The sequence below is a fragment of the Nipponia nippon genome, unplaced genomic scaffold (genome assembly GCF_047370975.1).
Source record: "Nipponia nippon isolate SJK-2023a ecotype South Korea unplaced genomic scaffold, ASM4737097v1 scaffold_1, whole genome shotgun sequence".
Taxonomy (NCBI): Eukaryota; Metazoa; Chordata; class Aves; order Pelecaniformes; family Threskiornithidae; genus Nipponia; species Nipponia nippon.
The window spans coordinates 97,664,684-97,682,258 of NW_028262290.1; the positions used below are offsets into that span (position 1 = coordinate 97,664,684).

Here is a 17,575-nt window from a genome sequence, read left to right on the forward strand (position 1 = left end):
CAGTCATCTCCTTTTATGTGGACAACGCGCTTGTGCTTTGTGTATCTCGGTCCATTAGCTGTTTTCTCCGTTGTAGTTTCAGTACTTGTTCTGTCCTTCCTTTGTATGCTTAATGCTTGTCAAATAGATGCTCTTGGGGCCTGCTGTCACCTTGCTATGTGATGCTCTCACCTCTTTGCCAGTTGGTCTGCGCCGTAAGTTAAAAGTCTTTGTTCTTACTCCTAGGGTCCCACCATGTTCTGCTGCCCCAAATCCCGGCTGGTCACAGCTTTTTCCCTGTACTCTCCTGCTTTTGTGCCTTCCTGTGTGTATACAATGCCTTCCCAACCTCCTCTTTCCTGCTCCCTAGGGAAAGGGAATCTTTTTATGGAGTCATCCAAGAAGTGAGCTAAATTTAATAATAAAAAAGTAAATTTGATAGAATCATGATAATGTGTATGTGCTCAAACTTAATGACTGTCTGGTTACTAATTTGCATCATCCTGGCTCTTCTCATTTGTTTTGTTACTTTCAATTAGTGTGTAACAATTAAGATTAGATACCATTTTCCCAGGTGAGATGATAGGTAGCAGCAAGACTCAGCTGTGCCCCATGATAAATCATTTATTTATGCCCCAAAAAAGGACAGCTGCAGGGAGCAGAGGAGTTCTTAATTTTTGCAAGACAGCTTAGATCCAGATGACTTCATTGATGCTGTTGTAAGTTATCAGACTTGATGACCGAGTCCTCGGTATAATTGTTTGTGCAGTTATTTCCTTCAGCAGTGCCCCTGGCTCACCATCTAAAGGTGAGGGCTGAGGGGTGTCTGTACCTCCTTGACTTTCAAAACTTGGGCACTCCTTTTCAGTCTGTTTCCCTGTAGTCTGGTGGGGCAGTTGCTGGAAAAAATGTGATGTGTTGGGGCATTTTGTTCAGTTCCTGTTCCCTAACCTAGAACAAAACAACAGAAACAGAGATGTTTTGTAATGAGGGATGGAAGTAGATACATGTCAAACACATGCAGCAGTTCTTTCTATCTTTCTACCCAAATGTGATCAGAACGTCACTCCAGTTAGCACTGAATTTAGTCAATTTATTCTGGTGTCCATGGAAGATGCATCTTTTGCTATAGGAAAAAAAAGACTGCTCTAGAAGTTTCCTCTCTTACGCATATTTTTAGCGTAATCTTCCAGGCTTTCAGCAAAAATAAACCTGGACTTCCAACATCTATGAGATCAATATAGGACCCGCTGTGCTGCCATTAATCAGGTTTTGGTAGTAGGTTGTGCATAAACTGTCTGCATTAGCTCGATTTATAAAAAGTAGTGGATTTTAGGTGATAAAGCAAACACTGGAAAAATACACAGCAGAATTAGATGACCTGTTTTTTCGCTTCAGCAGAAGTCTTCATGTCCTTCACTGTAAAATCACCAACTTCCTTGTTTCCAAACTGAATTTTTTCCAGCCTAGCTGGTGGTTTCTTCAATGTCTTTTCCAGGGCATCTCTCTGTAGAGACATTAAAAGCTTTCAGCAGAGTGTATTTTGATGTTGGGGTGACGCTCTGCTGCTTGCCTTCTGCTTGTTTTTTGTTTTTCATGCATGGCGGTGATGGACTCTGATACCAATGAAAGCCTAGAAATAATGATGTGCTAATAACCTCAGTGCTCACTCGGGAGTGAATGTTGTCTGCAGTGAGAATTCCCCTTTTCTGCTGAGTGATGTGTCTGTGAAGCTTGCAATGTTGCTGTATGCCCAGCAGATGTGGGGATTTGGTAATGAGGCCCTAAGTATTTAGGGAATTACTTTATTGCTGCTGAAGACATTTAAGAATGGTTTTGTTAGAGCTTCGTAATCATGATACTGCTAGCCTCTGCTGCATACAAATGAGCAGCCCAACCCTAGAGCTCTGCTGCTGAGGGTAGCACTTACTCCTGGAAAGATGCGGTGATGATTTGATCAGCCAGGAGGCTGAATTCTACCGTTTTCTGTAAGATAAGCAGTTCTAGCAGTGTTAAACCCACACCAAGGACCTGGGGTTGAAATAATCACTATCTTGTTACAAGTCTCCCGAGTTATCTGCTCCCCAGACTTTTATTGCCATAAATAACTCTAGAAGTCAGGCCTCACTGCCAGAAGTGTTAAGTGCTGCAAATAGTATAGAAGATGACTCATTTAGTGAGATGAAGGTGGAGTATGAATCAGTAGGAAGAAAACTGATATACAAAGGAGACGTTTTGAATGCAGATGACACAAAAAATCTGAACAAAGCAATGTTCAGTCATCATAAAAATGAAACAAAAGACTTTTGAAAAAGAAAAAAGAAAGAAACTCTTCTATCTAATGACAAAGGTCATTCTAGCAAAAGCCCAAAGTGGGAAGGTATTGCATACTGAGCATGTCATTCCTTACCCAAGATAAACTGCGGACTGCATAGGAGAGAGATGAATGGAAAATTCTTCCCAATATGTCTGAGCTAAACAGAGTATTTAGCAAGCAGGTTGCTTTCCGGATTGTTCTGTGTCTTTATAAACTGAGAAAAGAACTTTGAGCTAAACGGTTTTGGGAAATCAAGAGTCCTCATAGCTTCAATGAACCCACACTGAAAGCTAACGGCAATGGAAATGCTAAAATAATAACCTGTGCACATCCCTTGTAAATGATAGCTCATGATAAGTGGATAAAATTCCCATAGACTGTTCCATTTGAAACTACAGCTTTTGGTCCTTTTGCTTGCCCTCTAGCTCACACACATAGGAGTGCCTTTAAAGGTAGACTTGGAAAAAAGGTACCTGTAGACGATATCCTACAGCTGCTGGTGCACTAATGAACTAAAGCATCCAGCGCTGCCTATAGTTCAATTCCTGCCACTTCTTGGGAAGTAGGGGTGTTCACTAAGAGCTTAATGTAACTCTTCGGGGGTGAGGATTAAACATTTCCACATTTGTCATCAGCTAGGGTTCTTTGGACATTAGGAAAAGGTTCTTCACTGAGGGGGTGCTGGTCACTGGGACAGGCTCCCCAGGGCAGTGGTCGTGGCACCAAGCCTGTCAGAGTTCAAGGAGCATCTGAACGATGCTCTTAGTCATATGGTTTAGTTTTAGGTAGTCCTGTGAGGAGCAGGGAGTTGGACTCGATGATCCTTATGGGTCCCTTCCAACTTGAGATATTCTATGATTCTATACAATCTTTTTGAAGCACTGGAGGGGAAAAATAGCAGTTACTCCCCCCCCATGCTGAAATGTAATCATGCAAAGAACCCTAGATACCTGTATCTTAGGTGGAAGCTCTGTCTCTACTGGCATTTTTAGTAAGAGCCACTGTCTGGAGATGATGGGTAATGCTGCCAAGGCTTAAGGGATGCAGATACTTATATGGAGCAAAACCATGCACAGGAAGGGAAAGCTCTTGCAAGGATATCTCTGTCTCCAATAGTATTGCAAAAATAATCTCAGACCTGGTTGTACTTGTCTTTCATAGTGCTGTGAGGTCTGTGAGTTCATTTCTTCACTGAAGCTAGTGCTGGACTGAAATTTGATGTAAAGCTATTCATGCTTATTCCTGGTCAATTCCAAAACTTCAGATGTGAATTTACCTGTGTGTTAATGCTCGAAATCCAGAGCTGCATGTTGTAATTTGGAATATGTCTGGGTAATAAACCTTTTCTACTGTGTCTGTGTTCAGTGCCTTTAGTCCCTCTATTCATAGGTAATCTGCTGGATTTGAGCTCTAATGGAATAAATTTTCTATTGCTACTAAGGGACAGCTAAGAATTAACAGCTAGTGACAGATTTATGTTGTCACTTGTAGGTTACCCAGCAGTGGGCCCAGCTCAAATGTAAAACATCACTTGGAAAAGTTGGCTTTGTTAGTGACAAGTATGAAGTTCATTTTTAAAAGCTGTACTGATTTTAAGACAAAAATCCTCCTATTGGGAGGGTAGAAATTCTCTAATGAGAAATAGCACAGACTGAGTTTCTGTCAGTAAAGGAGTATGTGTATTTTAACACCAGACAGCTTTTTAATACAGGAGGAAAAAAAGAACAGACACTCGCCTATCTTACAAAGGGGAAAAATACAGAAGCCTGCCTGCAGTATGTTACCTAAATTTAGCCACAGAGTGGATAATCCTCTCGGACACTCAAAAAATCTGTCTGAGGGAAGTAAGTAAAGGCTATGGAGATGCTGTACTCAGACCCTCCAGACCCATTTTCCAAAGTGCTGGCAATAGGAAATGTGTTAGGCAGCACCAGTGGCCCGGCTGTAAGGTGGCACTTGCTTGTTTAGTCCTTCTTGCAAAAGTTTCTATTTGATCTTCAATAATATAAGTGGCCAAGGTTAGAGATGTGTGAATGGCTTGCCTCAAATGACAAAGCCACTCAGAATCATCCTTGGTTTGAGCTTGAATTGTGCTGTGTCCAAGCAGTGGTGGGATGGTGCTTTGGGTGATACATATCCACAAATGCATTAAACTTCTTACAAACTCCCTGAAGACCTTCTCCCTCCTGATGTCTGTACTGGAAACCCTATCTGGAAGAGGCATCTGATCCTTAACACAATGCTCGACAACAAAGAATGAGCTTGAGTTCAGAAACCAAAATAAACCTCAGGTTGTCATTGAGAAGGAAAAGAAAACAGACACTGGCTCCTTAGTCAAATACTAGTTCTTTAATTTTTTTAAAAATCTATTTTGTAATGGTTTCTTAGTCTGAGATTGAATGTGAATAGTAGATTTCTCGAAGTGTGAATATTTAGGATTTCTGAGGTCTTCATTTAAGTGTGACTCTAAGTCCTGACAGCAGTATTTCTTCTAGTTTTGTGGACTTGAGAAACACGTTTGTGGCATGTAACTTCCGCTGAGTTTTTCAAAGAGCAAGTTCTTAGTACTCTTGCTGTCTCCTTTGTCGCTATTTGAAACAAGCCTGGAAGCTGTAAACAACTGAAAACAAACTGCTGCCAGCTTCCGTTGTATTAACATCCCCATAATACAGTTGTCCGTTGTTTAACAACTTGCTTCTAAATCTAAATGGATACTTTGCATGTGCAGAAACCGAATCTCAGGGTGCTCGCAGCAGGGTCAGAGCTGTGGGAGGGGTCCTGCCTCATATAATGACACTTACCTTGTTTTCATACGCTTCTCCAGTCCTGGCAGTGGTACTTTTGCTCTTGATTGCTCCCTGCATCCTCAGCTCCTCAAGAATGTCTGATGATTTTTGCCTCTCTGTTTCCTGTAAGGGCCGTGATTTACTGGTGAACTCGCTGGTGAGCAGTGCGTCTTCAAAAGATAAAAACATTAAAACTTAATACTTGTAGAGCACTTGGCGTTCAAACAAAACTTCACGATATATTTCCAATGCCGGAGTTTTTATTTAAAAGTATTTAAGTATATATTTATACTGAGAACGTCTGGTGGAGAAGGCCTGCTTGAGGCTTTTTTCAATGCTTAAACTTTTCAAGCCGCTAAAAAGCTTACTGCAAAACGGTGCAGGCGCCTAGTGCAGTCTCTTACCCCAGTCAGTTACACCCAGAGGGGCACATTCAAGAAAGTATGGAAGCATGTGCTGAAGGCCTGTGAAGCTGATTTTTTGAGCATGTTCCCAAAGAGGGTCCATAGGGAGCTCTTTACAGTTCAGGTTCTCAAGGGTCCTGTGGTCTGGTCAGAGAAAGCCAGGCTGGGACGAGACAGTACAAGCCTACTAATGGGCCGTCTTGTAAAGATCACTGTGCTCTTCTGTTAAATGAACCCAAACTTTCATATGCTTTCATGGTCTATGATTTTTGTTGTAACAGCGTTGCTACATTTGAGTCTGATCATAAGCATTCCAACACTTAAGTATATACTTATAAACAGCAATTAAGAATAAAAACCAAATTATTTTGATAACCCTTGCGAGTGGTTGTTTAGTTTCCGCATGTTAGACATGAATAAACGACGAGCAACTTTATTGCCAGGACCCATCGGGTTTTTCAGCCCTCAGCTGACAGTTCTACCATCAGCCCAACCTCTGTTGGCAGAAGATAGAGCTTTTGTATGAAGAATGCTTGGTCCAAATCAAAATCGCAGTTATTTGACATCTGCCAGTCTTTACAAGCAGAGTGGTTATGACAACGTTGGCTTGTTTTTTAGTTGTAAAACAAAAATACAGAACATCTACGATCTTGTAGAAGCTGACGCCATACCTCTCCTAAAATAACTGAACCAGTCACCCAAAAAGCACGGGGGTTCAGCTGTCAGTCAGAACATGTAAATGTCAGAAGCCAGTATACAGCAAAACGTATCTTGGCAAAAAATAAAAGCATGGTGAGTGGGCAACGTTGACAAGTGATGTGGATTTGTATTGGTTTTACTAATCTATTCATTCAGGAGAAAAATGTAGTTGAAATATCTTGGTGTGGTATGGGTTTTTTTGTCTTGAAATAGAAGATTGAAGCATGATTTCAAAAACTTTGTTTAGAAATTTCCTGTGAAGTTATCTTCTAGCAAGTGGGAGGAAAAGGAGCTTGAAATTAAATGAAACATGCTATTTCAGACTAGCAAACAATTTTGTTCAATCTGAAATGAAATCTTTTCATCATGTCCTTCTGTGGCATTGGGAGTTAAGTCCTCTTTAATGAATAGCAAACACCAGTAATTATTCCTTTTGTGTTCAATTTGAAATATTTTATTGCAACCCTTGTTTATTACAAAGAGTAAACAACCACTGTAGATTTTTCATTTAGTGTGTTTGTGAAATGTAAGCTGTTCATGGCACTTGAAAAATACAAGAGTTAAACTACTAAATTAGGGGATTTAAATGCACTAAAGATGGTGCTGCTTTTCCATTAGCAACTCTTACTACAATGGTGTCCCAAGATTATAGAAAAGTTTGGGTTTAAGTGTTCACTTGTAATTAAAAAAAAATTCTTAGTAGACCTTTGCTTATCATCATGACAATTTCTGGAATTTTTAGAGTTTTCTCTATATGATAACTGGCCCTGCAACTTTTGGTTGCAAACTTAAGGAATAACGTGGTATTTACTTACTCTCGCTACCTGATGCTAGTCAGGGGCATTGTATTAGCCATGCTGTTGTAAAAACTGACTCACTGTAACAGCAGACTGACAGCCGTCATGCGGGCAATGCGTCTTCCCAGTGTGCCATAATCCCAGTTAGAGAGTGCTACCCCCGGCGGACAAGGCTGAGTTTGTTCTCTTGGTCTGTTCCAGGCGTCTGCCAGGAAAGGTATCTACCCTGCCGCCTGTTCTGGTAGTGAGGGTTGAGTCATGCTGTAGAACATAATCATCAGCTAGGAAATACTTTCTGCTACTATTGCATGCTTTTAAACCAGTGCTACGAGCTCAGTCTGTGCAGTGTCACAGCATGAACGTTTCTGGGTATAGAAGTTGGCTGTAGCAATAGACTCTCAAGATTATTTGCTCCTAGGTCTCCATTTGTGGAGCTGGTATGAACTTCAATTACTGTTTACCTGTGCTTTGTGCATTGTTGCTTTTCTGAGAAGATGTAAATCTTTCTGGTAGTTCTTTAGGGGAGTCTCCCTCACTGGTCTCATCTTCAAGTTTGGCTCCATTCTTTGAAGTGCCTGTTGGCCAAGCTGCCCTATCCTGCGAGGGGACGGCCTCTGTTCCAGCAATGCTGTCATTTTTAGTCTACAAAAAAAAAAATGAAGAAGCAAATGAGAAAAGCTCCTTGGGCTTCTAAACATTTAAGGTGGTATCTAGAATAGTCCCATAGAATTGGCAGGTTCCGAGTGGAGTGGAAGATGGAGGCCTTCCTGCTACCTATCCATGTTCTGTCACAGGTGGATGTTGATGGAGAGGAAAGGTCTCTTGGAGCGTTTTGGAAAGGAAGCAATGATCTTGAGCCTAAATGTGTCCGTAATCCAGTTGACTATATTGGAGTATTGTTTCAGTACTTTAAGTGCCTTCTGTATGTGGATCATTGGTTAGAAATTTAAAACTAAGTTTTAAAACTTAGTTTTAAACTGAGTTTTAAATTAGCACTTGGTAAGGTGTTAACCTGCTCACCTTCTAAACAATAGCTTTGAACCTCCAAAGAATGCAAGATTAGAGCCTAGATGCATTCTTGTCTCTTCTCTGTATGTCTGGGCTTGAGCCAATGCAACTCTGCAAACTTCACAAAGTGGCTGTGCATCCTATAATATTTGCATATATACAAGCCCCCGACCTCATAGTAACTTTTTGAGGCAAAAAACCCACCTTGCTGCAGTGTTGTAATTAATCACTGGTGTGGAAGATAAGTGCCTCTAATTGTATCTTTAACGAGGCAACTGAGACAGACTGTGAAAAGTGACTTTTCAGGTGCTGTGAAATCAGGTCATGCGTGCGGCCAAATGGTGAGTCTGCTTCCCCTGCAGCTTAAGGGTTGTATTAAGCTGAGTGAGTGAGAGCCCTTCTCTTAAAGAGCTCCCTGGCAGTTTCAGAGCTACCGTTAACGTCAGCAAAACCATTTCTCTGTATGCATATGTCCTCGTACGCTCGCATGCTAAGACATCTCCTAACATACTTTGTACAGAGTCTGTTTGGAAGAAGTTGCTACCTGGTTTTTGGCTTCCTGGTTCTTCTGTAGCTCCTCAGAAGACAGCTGTGCGACACCGACCCTGTTAGAAATATTGCAGCCCATGATGAGACTGGGACCATCTGCTTCTCCTTGCTGCAAGTCCAGGGAGTAGGAATGCCCTAGTCTTTTCCTTGGGAGCTTGGTTATTCGTTATCACCATGGAGTCCAATCGTTGCCAGGGCCTGTTGCTACAATAAATAACACCACAGAAGGCTTTCTTCTTATGTCCTGGCATACAGACTTCATTGTCTTTGTCCAGGCACCCTCATCTGAAGTTGAGAGGGAATGTGGTTCTTCTGCACAGCTGGGGTGTTGGTCTGAGAGCAGCGAATCTCTACAGGTCATTCAGGGTGTTAGTGAACCTCCTGTGGGAACTCGAGCAAAGACACTTGAGCATCTCTAGGCTTTTTTTTTTTTTTAAGATGAACACGATCCTGTCATGTAAAATACATGAATATTTCAGTCTCTGGTTGGATTTCTTAAGTCTTCTTCAGCACCATTAGCAATTGGAACAGATCACTCCTAAGTGTGGAATTCCAAGCAACAAGGCAAACTTTTACATGGGAGGAAATGTAATCAGGAGACAGCGACAGGCTGTGACTAGGGAAAATGTTTTAAGCGTCCTTTGAAATCATTGTACAATTTCTTGATTACTGTTTGAGTCTTTTCACATGCTTAGAAGTAGATGTCTGTAGGAGATTTAATTTTTTTTTTTTTTTAAAAAAGCAGCCACGGTTTATACTTCTAAGAGGTTGTTATAAAAGATAGCAGAGAAATGTTAAGGCAGTGCTGTCGGTTGAAGATCATAACTGGTTGTGTCTTGGGTTACTTGTGCTGAGATCATCAGCTGTTACAGTTAGAAGAAATTGTTTTTTCACAAATATTCACATGAAATTAACTCTTTGTATGAAATTGAAAGATTAAAAAAACCCAAGTAATTATTAACACCTATGAGGAATTATTATTTTTTTAACTTCCTGAGACCCTGGTAACAAATGAATGTCAGCTTGTGACCTTACCCTGATTCGTAGTGCAAAACTTTCTGTAAAACATGCCAAATTTCTTTTCCCTATATGTGAAACGGAGATGTTTACGTGACTAATGCGTCTTTCAAGTGGTCGGGCTGGTGAACTTTCAGAATCAAATGAACCCCGACACTGAGACAGAGTGACTCCAGCCTAAGAGGTCACTCCGGATGGATGGCTGCAGGCAGCTCTGCGTGTTCCTCTTGTCTCCAGTCCAAACCCTTAGCTGGTCTGTTTGGAAAGCTGAATAAACTCATTTGCATGGCATGAGCGAGCCTGAAGTGATCTTCCCTGCCTCAGTCTGCCTTATTTGGCTGCGCAAAGCACCGCCCTAAGGTTACTGTATGGGTTCCAGGTTGTAGCTAGCATCTCTAGCTAGCATCTCTGCCCAGCTCAGAGCGCATGCGGGTGACTGTACCTACCCGTGCTGGCATCCAAGAGCGGCAAGGAACTCCCAAAGGTGCATCTACTGTCTCTTGAGGAAACACGTATCTTCCAAGAAGTTTTGTTGTTTTTTTCATCCCGAATCAACAGGGACTTGATTCTTGTGTCCATTTTGAATTCACACAGAATGCAAATCAAATAAGCTTTGGGGGGGGGGGGGGGGAGGGCTTTTGTTGTTGTTGCTGTCTTATTTTTTCTCTTTAGCAGATGTTTGCAAGTTGTATGTGATAATGCTGAAAGATGATTGCTGCTTGACGTATGGCAGAACATGATGTACAGGCTGGGCTTCTTGTTGCATTTCTGATTAAACACTTGCTGTGATGGTGCAGTTCTAAAACTTGTTTATAAGTAAATAATAGGTGAAGTTTCAATCCTTGCAAAAAGGTGATTTTTATTTTTTCCTTCAAACACAAATAAGGTGATAAAATGGAAACAATGTCAGTTATCAAAGTAAGAAAATTGGTTAAATGTAAAATCATAGGCTGTAGCATAATCAAAAACCAGGTAAGCTTTATAGCTAATGCTTTACAAATTGGTTATTGCCACATAAGAAGAAAGACAAGTGATAGTTTGAAGAGATAAGAGTACACGGAATATAACAAGTGGCATGAAAGTGGCCCTCATTCATATTTATGAAAAGAACCTTCTCGGATCTCAACAGAATTTGTACACTTAGAGCCTGATCTTTTAATATCTTATGCACATGATTAAACTGACATGGTGAAGAGTATGGTTTTGAACAATTGGAGCTACAGGGTTTCAAGAGCAGACTGCTCTCACACTGATGCTGAGTGATGATAGAAAATCTTCCTCTCATTTTAGCAGCTTTTCATCAATCTGTAAAATTAAGAATGAGCAAGCTGCAGTACAGTCAAGGCACCAGGATGTGTGGTGTTGGTTGAAAAAATAGAGAATAATTCTTCATAAATACAAATATAGGATATTTCCCTTTAAGAAAACCCATGGAAGAGAGCCTATGTGAAGCACAACATTGAAACTGGAGAGAAAGAGGAGCTGTGAGAAAGCTGGTAATGGTGGGAAGGGGAAAAAAGTGCAGGTCTCTTTATGCCTTGTCTTGTGAGAATGAAAACAAAAGCCAGTCACAAGGATGTGCATGCTGGGGAAAAAAATCACTACAAAATCAGAAACAGCTGCTTCTATAATTGCTGGTGTTATGTGGAGGAAATTGGAATGTACGTATATTTTAAAATGGGCAGAGTTGTTTTCAAAACTCTAAGATCTGAAGCTGTTTGGTGGCTTGCAGGATGATTAGGAAAACTGAATGGGAGGCAGGACATCTTGGTGCCTACAACCTTATCAGCTGTCTCTGATTTATGCTCCTAAATTAGTGAGCTACTGCAGAGAGGTGAGAAAAGGACTATCTGTGGAATGGCATTCCTGATACACAGCAACACTTTGCTGGTCTCAGTCAGTGAAAGATTCCCATGTAGTATCACCAGCCTGACATGTACGCAGATACAAAGTGCTCTCCTAAGGCTTGGAGGCTGGCTGAAGTTATTAACAAAACAAGGCCTGGCTGATTTGAAGGAGAGAGGCAAATTTCTGACATTTTTAGTCTGGCAACATTCCTACTGACTTTGAACAACAGAAAGCGACAGGGTGGATTTTCCAGGGACTCTGAGCAGCCACGTTTCTCTTTGAAAATAGAACTGAATAGTTGGGCAGCTGCAGAAGAAGTGCCCTGATTATTAGTGAGCACAAGTAGCTGTTTGAGGGAGAGTTGGAGGCCAAAAGGACTCTGAAAGACTGCAGCCCATACCATGCCTGAAGATGGAAAAGGGTGCCCATTTTCCCTGTGCTCTGGTGACTGTCCCCCGGGGTGCTGCCACAGTCCTGAGGAGGAAGGTGTCTGCTAGAGACATGGGTGATGGAGTGGAGGGGAAAAAAATCCACCCCAGGAGATGGGGGCTGCAGCTGGGGTTGGGTCTGGAGGCTGGTGGGCATGGCAGCCAAGGAGTGAGCTGAGCTGCGGAGTGGGCAGAGGGAAGGGGTAGGGAGGGAGATGCGGAGGTGGGCCTGGCTACGTAAGGTGGCTGGAAACTAGAGACACTGGACACGGACTGAAACTGAGAAACTTTGCAACTGAATCTCTTCTCCCTACTAACAAGCGATAGGATGAGAGGAAACGGCCTCAAGCTGCGCCAGGGGAAGTTTAGGTTGGATGTTAGGAAAAACTTCCTCACTGGAGGGGTAGTCAGGCACTGGAACAGGCTGCCCAGGGACGTGGTTGAGTCTCCATCCCTGGAGGTATTTAAAAGATGGGTAGACGTGGTGCTCAAGGATGTGGTTTAGTGATGGACTTGGCAGTGCTAGGTTAACAGTTGGACTTGATGATCTTAAGGGTCTTTTCAACCTCAACGATTCTATGATTCTATGAAGTCAAAGCTTCTGCAGACTGTGTGACAACTGCTGCGCTTCAAAGACTGGTTGCTTAGCTAAATCAAAGTAGCCTTTCACAGACAGGCACTATATGATGCCTTTTTTTTTTTTTTTTTTTTTTTTTCCCCACCCCCCCTCCCCTGCGGTTTTCTTCTATTCCCAATTCAAAATCTTACCTGGGTGGTAGTGGATAAATTTGTCAGAGCTTCCATGTCAGGCTCTAGGTACCTCCCAGATGGGCTAAACAGCTTGCAGAGCTGGCCTTTAATGTGGAGCCTGCGTTTTGATGTACAGCTTAATATTTGTAAGACTGGGAAGGGGAAGATGGCTAGAAGGGGAGCCACTGACTGGGTGGCCGTGGTCAATGGAGAGCTGACTTTTGGTTGCGCAGTGCTAAACCAGCTCCGCGGCTGGCTCTCTTTTGTATGTGTGTTGTATTTCAGTGCTGCATGTGATCCAAATGCTGTACGTAATCTCTCCATGGTGACTGCACAGCATTTGTTTCTATTTAAGGAGCGAAAGAGGTTTGGGTTTTCTGCCAGAATTCCCACTCAGGTAATTACACTTCTGCCTGCAGAATTTCCCCGTAGCTTCAATTGTAGTAGCTGTTCTTCACTCCCGCTCCTAAAAAGTGCAAACACGGACCCGCTGCTGTGTTTTGGGAATGCAGCAGTGGTTGCTCTGCTCAGGCAAGTGAAGTGACCCTGCCATGCATCATTTATGCTAGATTTGCCCCCAGTAGAGCGCTGCATCCAAGCACGCTACTCTGCAGCTCTCATCTTTCTGTGCCTGGCTTTGGCATAACAAGTTGGTCTTGCTAGTGATACTGCTAGATGATAGTGAGACAGCCAGCTGGAAGCCAATGAAAAGATGATTAAGAGCCAAGAGAAAACCATATGGAGAGAGAGGGATTTCTCTTTACAGAGTTATAAGTAAAAGTGTTTATGTCTTTGGATCCCACTAGCTGTTTTTTCCCTTCTTTGCATCAGTTTTATGGGTGGGAAGTGGTTGCAGTTGATTAGCAAATTCTATCAAATCTCTTTAGCTAGAACAAATGTTGTAAACAGTAGATGTTTCAGGCAGCTCTGTCAGTACTAAAAATCAACAGGGCAACATTGTAATGGTAATAACAAATATTTAATAGTTATTAGGCTAATGTTAACTACAACATTACATAGGATACCAACATTTATAAACAGTATTGTTTTGCAGAATATGAGAGAGATTAAATGAAGGGGGTCTCATCTCAAATTTAGATGATGTGGTGATTTTTTTTTTTTTTTTTTCCTGAACTTATGACAGCAGAGCTAATAAAGTCCAGCTCAGTCTGGAAAACACTTCTGCAGATGCTTAATTCTCTTTGAAGTCAAAGTAAACACAGGCCTTGTTCACTCAGAGCCTTATACAGAGATTTAAAACGGAGGATGTCCAACATTAATAAGTTAAGACTCATCAAACATGGTGTAGATAGTAAACAGAACCAAGACAACTGAGACAAATTATTGATTCATGGAATTTAGTCTTTCTCTTCACAGCATGTTCACATGCAGATTGTGTTGCTATTGAGTACAGTTCTTATTCAGATTTACTAAATGAATGTTATGGTGAGTGTGTGGGTTTAAAAAAAAATTCTGTTAACTAATTCTGTATAGTTCACATCCTCAAGACTCAAGCTGTTTCACATATGTTATTGTTACAGTCTCCCTGACTGAATGCTATTCCAATAAATAGCACTGTATCCCTGCTTGAATTGGCATTAGGAGTAGGGGTGCTTAAAGTCTCTCTCTGGGGTTGCAAGTTTCTCATGAACATGGGGTAGTTTAGGGAAAGTCGGACAAGTAGGAATTGTGAAATTTTGACAAAACTCAGTGTCTTCCTTCCTCTCCAGTAAAAGCAAGTTAATTCTACTAGTTACTATTCCTAGAAGAGTCGGGTACTGTGCTACTCAGTTGAGAGCAGGGTATGCTAGTATGTTTTTCTCTTACTGCAGTGTTCCAAGCACCTTTTGCTCAGTGCTGTCGTGAACAAGGATTCAGGCTGGCCTTTTGCAGTTTTAGTTGCAATATGGTGAAATACTAAGTGTGTGTAGGTGGGGGGCACTGGTATCTGACTGTAAGACTGCGCTGATGGTTTTGAAGGACAGATCTTCATGGTGTTCAGAACCCCTGCGTCGTGTCCCACCTCTGAATCCAATTGTGCACAGAACACAGCTTGCCTGAGAGGCACAAGAGCTTTTCTTTTCTCTATCCGACTGGAAAAACTTTGTAAAGTTGAAGGATAGTGCTTATCTGAAGTACATCTTTTGCCTGCACCCGTCTTGTTCTTTTTCCCCTCCCAAGCACAGCAAAAACTTCATGCTCCTCTGTTAAACTGATCTGACAGCTGCTTGTGTCTCCGTCTTAGACGCTTTTGCTCTCAACCCAAATATACCAGCCTCTTCCATCTTTGCTGAAACTGCCAATGAGTTTTGTTAAGTGTATCTGTTGGTCTCAATGGGATCTGTGTTGTCACCCCTATTTGAATTGGTGGATGTTTGGTCTTCTCAGACAGCTTGTGTTTCTGCCACTGAAGAGTCCTTGCAGACTACATGGTATGAAAAAGGCCTGTGCTCTGCATAGTGACTCAGAGTGGCATTTGTTCTCTGAAAATATTCAGTGCAGATGAAGGCAGCTTCTGTATCGCGTGGGTCGGGAATAGTTTAGAAGTCTCGCATCAGTTTGTTGGGCTGAGCTTGCCTTTTTCCCAGGCCTTTTCAGACCTGTACCATTTTACCTGGAATATTTGATACTGGGTTTGGCATCAGATTTGAAGCAAATGACACTAAGGACTGAGTTCTCAAAGATACAGTGGAAATTGCCAGGGGTTCTCCTAAGCTTTTGGGCTAAGCCAAAATACACTTTCCTAAGGGAATCGGGAACCTGGAAGTGCAAACCCTTGTAGAGGGGCAAACCAAAGCCCTGTCAGAATAGAGGAACTCATATGTGTGGTTGGAAGGGTATGCATAAATGAGGATCTCTCGGTAATATTTCTCCAACCCTGGGAACAAGCTATGTGAGATGCTGTGCTAATGGAGAAGGAAGTGTGGATGTACAGACAGCCCCGCCTTGAGCTTCTGCTCATCGCTGGGGTAAGACTACAGTTAGGGGCATGTTACCCCGCAGGGAATGAAATAAGCCTGTGATCCCGTGCACTTCTAGTTGCTGGAGCAGACTTGGAATATCCTGGGCATCAGCCTCTCCCTGTTGTGAAGTGATGCTAGAGCTCCTTTTGCGGGACAGGACAGCTCTGCTCCTGGAACAGCGCTGTCCCAAGAGGGCACCACCTGGCTCTGAAGTGACCTGGGATGGTGGACAGCCCTCCAGCCTGGGTCAGCTGGCATCCTCGCTTGTTCCTGACTGCAGTGTGAGCTTTGTGGAGACGCTCGGGAGAAATGCCATTGTCTGAAATCTAGGTGTCTGGCAGAAATACAGAGAGAGACTGCCTGACTTGACTGCAACTTTCCCATGCTAGAGGTGAGGGAGATTTGTGAAGTTAATTAGACTCCAGATCTGAACTTTCTTCATGGGTATTTGAAATTGGCATTCTCCTTTCATCTTATCTGCATATAGAGCTGCTACACATTGGACTTGGGATGCTCCTGGAACAAGAAACGGAGCATATAATGTAGCTGCTTTCCAGGGACTGCCTTGTCAGAGTCTGTGATTCAGCTCTTTGCCTTATGGATTAAACTTGGAGTATTCATGTACTTTTAAACTTCTTTTAAAACAGTTTGCCGAGATGAAGTCTGTGCTGTTAATTAGAGCTCTGCTGCTGTTCACAGAATGCTGGCTGTGCTGAGCAGAGCTCTTCAAACACTGTTTTCCTGAATTTGAACAGTCAAAGCACTGGCCTCTCATGCTCCCTGAGCAGGCAGTAGAGGTGAGGTGAGGAGCTACTTGTTCCTGGTGGTGTTTCTGTGCTGCTGGGAGACTGGCTGTGCAATGAGGTGGAGCCAGCACTGCTCGTCTCCTGGGTCTCTTAGGTGCGTGGGGCAGGAGAGGGCTTACTGCCTTGCCAAACGCAGTCCATCATTACCCTGAGCAACACGTCGTAAACATAATTCTTGCACGGTGACCAAATACCATTCTAGCTTATGTTTAATGCAAAATTGTCAGAGCTTCTAAGGAAGCTGTGCTACAGCTTTGCTCCTCTGCTCAATGACAGCTTTCTTCAGACTCTCAGCCTCTTTTATCAGTAACTGGTTCATAGTTGTATATTTATCTTTTAACCTTTTGTGATCACTTCTTCCATCCCTTGATTCAATGGTTCCCTTCCCTTTGTCAGGGAGCATCCCTCCAGCTCCTGCCCCCTGCTGAGTGAGGAATCTAGAGGTAAGGGAGATTCGTGAGGTTATGCTTTGCTTGTCCTTGCTCAGAGCCAGTTCCATTTCATTTGTTGTCTTGTCCTGTTGTGGGACAGGGGCTGTAACTTTCTTTGTTTGCATAAGCCTGCACAGAATTGAGGTTGTCCTGCTAAGAGTTTTAGATGTTCTTGTGGTGTAAAGTACTATGTGGGAACAAATTTCTTATATATGTAGTCTAAGAATCAGCTAAATATTCCCTCTCATTTAGCTGTTGTTCACACCTAATTCCTGAAGTCCTCTGCTATACTTTTACGCAGAGAGCATTTTCAGTCCTAATGCAAAAGCTTTTCAGAAATAGATTGATTCAATTTTTCTGTCTAAACGGGGAATGGTCCAGATTTGTATGTGAGAGCTGAGATCAAAAACTTGTTGTTTGCTTCTATTTAAACAAAATATGTTTTTCAAAAAACGCCCAAAAAGGTTCCAAAATTTCTCCTGAAACATTTTTCACTTTCTTATATTTCAAAGATGATTAGCAGAAACATGGAGCTGCTTCAGCAGTTGTGGAGATAGAATTAAAAAAACATGAGTTAACATACAACTGCTCAAGCTGCAGGGTGGGGAGGCTGAAGAGTGTTTACTAGAAGCATACTAGCTGTGTGGCTGGGATGGCTTTTAGGTTGGGGAAATATTACAAATCTAGTCACTTTACATATGGACAAGTGGTGATAATAGCAGAGTGCTGTATATCGTGTGTATACTCTGAGTATAGAAATGCCTTGTTCTCAGGAAGCCTCTATCTCTGGAGT

The 17,575-nt window shown here is 42.3% G+C and overlaps 1 protein-coding gene and 2 long non-coding RNA genes across 5 annotated transcripts in view; 2 read left to right on the plus strand and 1 right to left on the minus strand.

Moving 5' to 3' along the window:
* Positions 1 to 17,575, plus strand: part of LOC148057500 (uncharacterized) — a 135,118-nt gene that overhangs the window by 33,058 nt on the left and 84,485 nt on the right. The window lies entirely within an intron of this gene.
* LOC148057501 (uncharacterized) overlaps positions 1 to 17,575 on the plus strand; it is a 34,677-nt gene that overhangs the window by 453 nt on the left and 16,649 nt on the right. The window lies entirely within an intron of this gene.
* STMND1 (stathmin domain containing 1) lies at positions 232 to 12,800 on the minus strand. Of its 3 annotated transcripts, none has more exons than XM_087764159.1 (5): positions 12,601 to 12,800; positions 7,444 to 7,624; positions 5,098 to 5,252; positions 1,361 to 1,486; positions 232 to 930 (listed from the first exon to the last, which is right to left on the minus strand). In XM_087764159.1, exons 1-5 carry the CDS (start codon positions 12,634 to 12,636, stop codon positions 844 to 846), a joined length of 585 nt encoding a protein of 194 aa, XP_087620285.1. In that variant the 5' UTR covers positions 12,637 to 12,800; the 3' UTR covers positions 232 to 843. The 3 variants fall into 3 exon arrangements, with proteins under 3 accessions (XP_087620285.1, XP_087620279.1, XP_009473781.2); XM_087764153.1 differs by lacking the exon at positions 12,601 to 12,800 and adding an exon at positions 8,535 to 8,938 and having other exon boundaries at positions 5,098 to 5,205; XM_009475506.2 differs by lacking the exon at positions 12,601 to 12,800 and adding an exon at positions 8,535 to 8,938.